Here is an 8,545-nt window from a genome sequence, read left to right on the forward strand (position 1 = left end):
CGGACAGGAAAAATTTTGGAAAAGTATTACCGTAAAGCAAATTGGTTGTTTCTTCGTTAGAATAAACTGCTTGTTCGCTATTTTTTGGTCCTTGGATGCATACCTCGTCGCTGGTGAAGTGACTTTCCAGCTAACAATGCCTCCGTAGTTTAAAATTTTCAGTTCCCTGTTACTATCCAAGCATTCTCATACTCTCAGGATACCACACATTACCAAGTTGCCGCATATATTGGTCTTTGGATGCTGATGTTGGAGTCGAACTCATTGCTAAGGCAATGTCACGTGATACATTAGAAGAAATATTACAGTTTCTGCCTTCCTCTGATAATCAGGCACTAAACAAGGATCAACATATATCACTTGATGAAGCAATGATAGAATATTTTGGTAGGTGAAGTATATTTAGATGGAAACGAAACTCAGATAGATCCTTCCTGAATGACTTTATTTTTAAGACTAATTTATAATGATATACAGTTTAAAAGAAGACAAGATAGTTAACAGGGTAGTTATGCTTAATGAGTAGTAAGTATCTGTAAACACAAATATAACCTCTTGTAATAGGTAGTTATCAACATAAATACATATCACCTTTTCCCCTCGCGAAAAAGAATGAAAGATTAAAGCAAATAAAAGGATAAAACAATCAATAATTAAATGGTGGCATAGCTTCGAATATATAATACAAAACATGCATAATATTATTAATCATTTTACATTCTAAAATAGTCAGGTGGTCTACTTTGTCTGCTAGACCTTCGAAGTTTTGGTAATTCAGATATCGATCCATCAGGTGAGTCATCAGAAGGTTTACCATTTTCATTTCCCGATGATTTTTCTGCAGCTGCTGCTTCCTTTTCTTCTAAATTTGGGATTTCATTCTTCTCTGCACCTGCAACTTCATCACCTAACTCTTCACGAGTATTTATGAACTCTTTTGGTAATGGCGGGTCTGGATAACTGATCAGCTCTGAAAAATCACGTGCTAAAAGTTCATTTTTGTTATCTTGAGAATCATTGGAGATCAGTCTCGTTTGATCAATATGCCTCTTCCATATTAAGTTACCGTCCACTTGTACATTGTATGTACATGGACCCAATTTAAGAACCACAACTCCTCGAGTCCATATGCCCTTCTTGGTATTTTGACGATAATCTCGAACCAGTACCACGTCCCCTATATCGAGTTCTCGTTCTCTGAGGCTTTTCTTTCAATTCTCTGAGATGCATCTGGGTGTATTAAATCAAGGCGAGTGCGCAACTGCCGACCCATGAGCTCTGCAGACGTGCGCTTTGTTGTACAGTGAGGTGTAGTTCGGTAAGTCAGTAGAAATTGACACAACTTGGTATTTAAAGATGTATTACACGATTGCAATGTTCTCATCGCCCTTTTCATTCCTTGTTTGAATGTTCTTACTGTATTTTCGGCCTGCCCATTACTGCTTGGGTGATAAGCGGGTATCAGTATATGCTTTACACCATTTTGGGTCATGAACTCTTTAAATTCCTCAGTCATAAACTGTCTTCCATTATCAAACACGAGCTCTACACAAACCCCATGCTGAGCAAATACCCGCCGCATGATCTCGATGGTATTCATAGTTGGAATTGATTTCATTGGGTGTACTTCTGGCCATTTTGAAAATGCGTCAATCATAATGAGGTACATTTGTCCCAGGAATGGTCCTGGGAAATCAACATGTACTCTCTTCCACGGACCAGAAGGCCATTTCCACGGATTACCCTCAGCACGAGTCGGCATTGGCTGAGTAGCCTGACAAGCCGAGCACCCTTGCACAGTGTTTTCAATATCTTGATCGATATTCGGCCACCACACATGCAAGCGAGCTAATCCCTTTATCCTAACAATCCCCGGATGACCACCATGTAGCTCTTCTAAGATTTAAGTTCTATATCTAGACGGTATTACCACCCTGGCACCCCATAGAAGACATCCCTCTTCAATTGAAAACTCACGCTGACGGCTATGGAAGGGTTTCAGTTCCTGTGCAACGTCCTCAGAGTCTGGCCATCCATTTCTTGTGTAATATAAAGCTCTAGCCAGTACAGCATCATGCAAAGTTTCCCTTGCAACAGATTTCGCAGTTACAGGAAGAGACTTCACCTGGTGCCTGTTAAATGCAGTTGCTTCTTGTGTCCAGTTTACAAGCTTATCTGATGCATCAGAGTCACAATCTGTTAAAGGCAACCGTGAGAGTGCATCAGCATTTCCATTGTCACTTGAACGACGTAATTCAATGTCATAATCATAAGCTGCTAACTGTATAGCCCAGCGTTGTATTCTTGCAGCTGCAAGGACTGGAATGCCCTTCCTGGGTCCCAGAATGTATGACAGTGGTTTGTTATCTGTAATAAGGGTGAATTTACGACCATATAAACATTGATGAAACTTTCGTAGTCCAAAGATGATTGCCAAACCCTCACGCTCAATTTAGGAATAGTTACGTTCAGTGGGTGTTAACATCCTTGATGCATAAGCAATTGGTCTCTCTCCGTTACTGGTGATATGGGAAAGCACTGCTCCAAGTCCTTTGGGTGATGCATCTACTGCCAACGTCACAGGTTTACTCAAATCATAGTGCACTAATACTCCTGTTTCAGTGGTCAGCATTTTTTTAATCTCGGAAAAAGCTCTTTCATACTCTACTAACCAATGCCATTTTCTGTCTTTATGCAGTAATTCAGTGATAGGCGCTGCGACTGATGAGAGATTTGGCACATAACGACGGTAATGGTTTACCAGCCCCAGGAAGGATTACATTTCAGACCTTGATTCTGGCCTTGGTGCATCCGTGACTGCTGCAATGGCATCCTCCGTCATATGGAAACCCTCTTCATCCACAATGAAACTCAAATATTTCAAGGAGGGCTTCATAAATTCACATTTCGACAAATTACATTTCAACCCATTGATGTGCAACCGCTCAAGTACCTTTTCAAGATTGTGTAAATGTTCAGCTTCGGTTCTCCCAGTAAGACTAATATCATCTATGTTGCATCCACAAGGTACTCCTTGCAGAACTTTATCCATTAAAGACTGAAAAAGTTGTGGTGCTGCTGAGACACCATATGGTAAACGGGTATATCTGTACAAACCAAGGGGTGTATTGATTGTGACATATTTCCTAGATTCCTCATCTAATTCCACTTGCTGATAAGCTTGTGATAAATCTAACTTTAAGAAAGTTTTTCCACCGTTCAGTCGCTGGTAAAGTTCATCTGGATTTGGCATTGGATGTTCAGGGTTTTCCACATAACGATTTATGGTAACCTTGAAGTCACCACAGATCCTAATAGAACCATTGTCATTTGAAACTGGCACTATCGGTGCCGCCCACTCACTATATTCAACTTTCTCAATAATTCCTTCCAATTCTAGTCTTTTAAGTTCTGCATTCACAGCATCCCTGATTGCATAAGGAACTGTCCTCGCTTTATAAAAAATTGGTTTTGCATCCTTTCTTACACGAATATGAGCCTTTATATTCTTGGCTGTACCCAGTTTACCATCAAAGACATCACCATATTTCCTTAACAGTTCGTCTAACTTTGAGGTTTTCGGAGTACCAGAATATAAATGATTTACAGCTAACTTCTTCCAGTCAAATTTAGCAAAATGCAGCCAGTCCCTACCGAATAAGGCAGGTCTATTCCCCTGTACCACATACACTGGCACTTCCTCCACTCTGTGTCCATGAACTTCCATAGTTATGTAACACATCCCGACAACTTCTATTTTTTCTCCCATCATGGTTTTCAGCACAATATCGCTGGATTGAAGTACTGTATTTTTCAGATGTTTAACGTAGAACTCTTCACTGATCAGTGACACAGAAGCTCCTGTGTCCAATTCCATATCAATTGGTATCCCATTTAATTTAACTTTCACTATTATCTCTGGAACCTTATTGTGTCTTGCTTTCATTTTCTTAACACAGTATTTCAATGTATGTACCAATTCATCCTGCAGTTTGCACTCTGTAGTTTCTTCTTCCGAGCCGCTGGTCTCCTCCTCTGCCATGTTGACCGTCGATCGTTTCCTTCCTTGTCTTCCATATTTCAAATTTCGATTGACTGTGGTGTGATTTTCCATTCGGCACATTCTCCGAAGGTGTCCTTTTTTATGACACCCATTACACTCAGTATCCTTATGGAAACAAACATCAGCCTTATGGTTTGTCTTCCCGCAACAATAACACTTGAGAGAAGCTGTAGGCCCAACAACTTTGTTTACCTCCTGAGTTTGACCCTGAATCTTTGTGACGTTTTCATCTGCCATTTCCTGACTTAGCGCAATCGAAAATGCTTTCTTTAAGTCAAGCTCCTGTTCACTTAATAGTTTCCTCTGTGCCGAGCGGTTGGCCAATCCAATAACAAACAAGTCTCTTAAAACTTCCTCTGGAAACGCACCAAACTGACATGTTTCCGCCAATTTCCGTTGTTCCGTTGCATAATCAGTGATGGATTCTCCTGGACGTTGTTTCCTATTGTAAAACTTGTAACGTTCAGCTATCAGGATGGGTTTTGGGTGGAGGTGATTTTTCAAAAGCTCAGTAAGTTCTTGATAAGTCCTGGAGGAGGGCTTATTAGGGGCAAGCAATGTTTTCAGAAGTCCATATGTAGGAGCGCCGACGGCGCTCAAGAAAACTGCCCGTTTCTTATCTTCCTCTGTTATGTCATTTGCTAAGCAGAACTGATCAAACCTTTCGACATAATCTTCAAAGTCCTCGGATTTGTCATATGCTGCTATATTACCCAAATGCGCCATCCTTAATTTTCCCTTTCGTGAGTCAGTTCCTCGTCGCCATTGAAGTATATTTAGATGGAAACGAAACTCAGATAGATCCTTCCTGAATTACTTTATTTTTAAGACTAATTTATAATGATATACAGTTTAAAAGAAGACAAGATAGTTAACAGGGTAGTTATGCTTAATGAGTAGTAAGTATCTGTAAACACAAATATAACCTCTTGTAATAGGTAGTTATCAACATAAATACATAACAGTAGGCATGGATGAAAACAGTGCATTCGGAATAAACCTGTGAGATTTGGATTTAAAGCTTGGTGCCTAAATTCTTCACTTGGATATTTAGATACGTTTGATGTATACCAAGGGACAGCCTTCAGGTTGAATCGTCACTATGAAGAAAGGTTTGGAAAAGGTGGGGACACTTTGATGATTTTATTTGAAAAACTACCAAGTCATATCAAAGATATACCAGTGAGGTTTTACTTCGACAACTACTTCACAAGTTTACCTTTAGTAAATCACTAACAAGAGATAAACTATGAAGCAACTGGAACAATAAGGGACAACAGAATTCCGAAGACTTGTCCTATAAACTCCACAAACGAATGAAGAAGGTTCCTCGAGGAGATACAGATGTTGTTGTGGATAATATTCACAAGACCTTGTTGGTACGCTGGAAGGATAATGCAGTAGTTTCAGTGGTATCAAATATTTCTCCTGTTTATCCTCTGGAATGTGTATCTTGATGGTCAGCAAAGGACAAAAAGAAAATTAGTGTAAGTCGACCTTATCTCATCGGGGATTACAACAGGCACATGGGTGGCACTGATAGGATGGACCAAAACATCAATTGTTACCGTATATCCATTAGCATGAAAAAGTGGTGGTGGTCTATATTTTCTTGGGTAATTGATGCAACGATTCAGAACTGCTGGCTTCTCCATCGTGTTGATGAAAGCAACCTTCCACTGTTGTCATTCAAGCGCTACATTGCAAGGACATACCCTCAGCAGGCAGAACCACGTGTGGGAATAGGCCGGCCAAGACAGTCATCTCGGGTTATTCCAGATGTACGTTATGACAATATTGGTCACCTCTTCGAACCCCTTGGAAAACAGGCATGGAAATGTGCTCTATCCTCTTGCAAATCTCGTCCTTCGCAAGGGTGTATGAAGTGTGGAGTTCCATTGTGTGTGAAATGCTTTGTTAAATATCATCGTCGTGCTCTTTAGAATACTGCTAATTATAGTGTCTGGTTTGTTATTGTGTGATACGGAATTTTTTCTCAAAATTTTACCAATAATGAAGTTTCTCTAAAGCATGAACCAGTTTTATTTCTATTTTATTCTACAGTATCACAATTTTCTGTTAAACATTTTACTTTTAGAAGTAAGAATTATTATCCATTTCACATATTCAAATACTGTCAGCACGTGCAAAAGTAATAGGGCTTATACATACAACAAATTTTAGCAGTAAACTGCAATATTTCTTTGTGTTATTCCGTAATAAACACATTATTATTGAGTGTCTTGTTTCTAATAAATCCTCCTTGTATTGAAAAAATACCAATAAGATTTTATTAAAGAAAATAGTCTCCTCAATAAAAATGTGTACTCCTTATCCGCCTAACCTACTATATAAAATAGGTCCTATATATGGACAAATATCATGAAAAAAAAAATCAAATATATGATAATACCTTATAAATATACATATAAAACTTAAATAATGAAAAAAAATTAAGAAAAAAAAATTCAGGCAGTAATGGGTTAAGGACAAGAAGTTCACAAAAATTGAAACAAAATAATTCATGAACTGACCGTCTTAAATAGGTTGTGTTAACAGTGAGGTGTGGAAATAGATATACAATAAAAAATAAATTACTGTTATTATGTACGAACATGTTTGAAACACTCGCAGTCAAGTACAACATACGTTTTATTAGTATCAGTATCTTATAATATAATGATATCAAAATTACTATGTTGTATGTAGATCTAAGGCTTTCTCACATATAGCAGTTTGTGTTTGTGTGTGTGTGCATATGTTTGATATTGCGTATGTATATATATATGTTTTCATGTTTTCCCAAATGAGGTACCATGCGATGAAAATATATAGCACTTTCAACCTTCCTTACTTTTTCTATTCCCTTAGAGGAAAACAGTAGCCAATTGCAGAACTATTTATAAAAAAATTCAAATATCACGGAAGTCTGGCAATAATAGGTTTTTATAATATTTTCTTCACCGAGAGTCCGAGATTAATACCTGAGGCAATCCCATCAAAAACGCACTATCCCATTTTCCTTTTCGAGTTGTTGCGATGTATAATAACTTCATACGACCGACAGTAGTTCGGTTCGCCTATATTTTTCTTCGCAATATCAGGTAGAGAAAATGAACAGCGATATCCTGAATTCCAGATAGGATTTCTTCATAATGAGCTTATAATTTCTATGCTTTTATTACTACATATCATGCAAAATGGTGCTTAGTGTTATAAAAGAATGTATAGTGATTAGAAAATGATGACGTAATTTGGCAAATATCAGATGGATGAATATAAAAATAGATGGTGAAGATCGAATGTATTTCATAAGATTAAATTAAATGTAAAACATTTCACATAAAGGGAAAAACATACATTAAGATGAAAAAAAAAAAAAAACATCAAAGAGTATCAAAACGGCTTCCTTATATAAATGCAAATAACCCAATTAAATTTTATTTCAATCGCTTATTTAAAATAAATTGCAAGAAGAAAACAATTATATATTTTTTTTTTTTCGTTTAACAAAAAGTAACATCAGTTGTGACAATATTTGATGATACGTGAGGAATTAATAAGTGAGATGAAGTGTTTATCTGACAATCACAAATAAATGAAAAGAGAAAAGGATAAGGAGTCTATAGAAAATTTCGATTTGAATTAACTTGAAAAAGTTTCCAAATGTTTTAAGGAGGATTGCACTATATCTATCCATTGTAAGCTTCCTTTCGGACACAATGTTTTATTTATCAACTTTTTAGTCATTTTCTCATAATGAAATCAGGGTTCAATAGACCTTAAAATCTTACTTTTTATAAATGTTTAGTACAATATAAGCAACCTTTTCATTAACAGTGCCACGGCAACAGAAAAAATATCTTAGGAAAAGAATACAATTTGTGCATTTAAGCATGAGAAATATTAGAATCGGTAAAATATTAAGCAATAGACTACTACAAAGGTGAAGTTTTATGGGCATGCATTAAAGTAACATTATTAGTATGCGTATATATATATATATATATATATATATATATATATATATATATATATATATATATATATATATATATATATATATATATATATATATATATATATATGTTTATATATATATATATATATATATATATATATATATATATATATATATATATATATATATATATATATATATATATATATAGATAGATATATATATGTGTGTGTGTGTGTGTTATTCATTAGGATTTAGCATTGTACTTCTAAAATATCAAATTCACTGGTCATTATTATATATTTTTGTATTCTAATAATCAAGATTTGTATAAATTAAAATCAGTACAAGTATCACGTTACCAGTTGATTTAAGCTATCACAAATATGTTATTATCGTTGAAATTTTATTTTGCTGAATTTTATGCAATATATACAACAGCTTTTTTATGCATTATTGATTATCAGGCTATTATCAGTACGAATCAATCGTAAAAAAACTTAGTAAGATCACGATGATAA

General features: G+C 36.0%; 1 protein-coding gene across 1 annotated transcript; it reads right to left on the bottom strand.

Annotated features, from left to right (window-relative positions):
* Window positions 1-2,776: 2,776 nt before the first annotated feature.
* On the bottom strand, window positions 2,777-4,789 carry LOC137645164 (uncharacterized). The gene is made up of 2 exons (XM_068377991.1): window positions 4,256-4,789; window positions 2,777-2,890 (listed from the first exon to the last, which is right to left on the bottom strand). The coding sequence occupies exons 1-2, from the start codon at window positions 4,787-4,789 to the stop codon at window positions 2,777-2,779; spliced, it is 648 nt and encodes a 215-aa protein (XP_068234092.1).
* Between the last annotated feature and the right edge of the window lie 3,756 nt (window positions 4,790-8,545).

Source organism: Palaemon carinicauda, chromosome 8, assembly GCF_036898095.1.
Source record: "Palaemon carinicauda isolate YSFRI2023 chromosome 8, ASM3689809v2, whole genome shotgun sequence".
NCBI classification, from domain to species: Eukaryota; Metazoa; Arthropoda; class Malacostraca; order Decapoda; family Palaemonidae; genus Palaemon; species Palaemon carinicauda.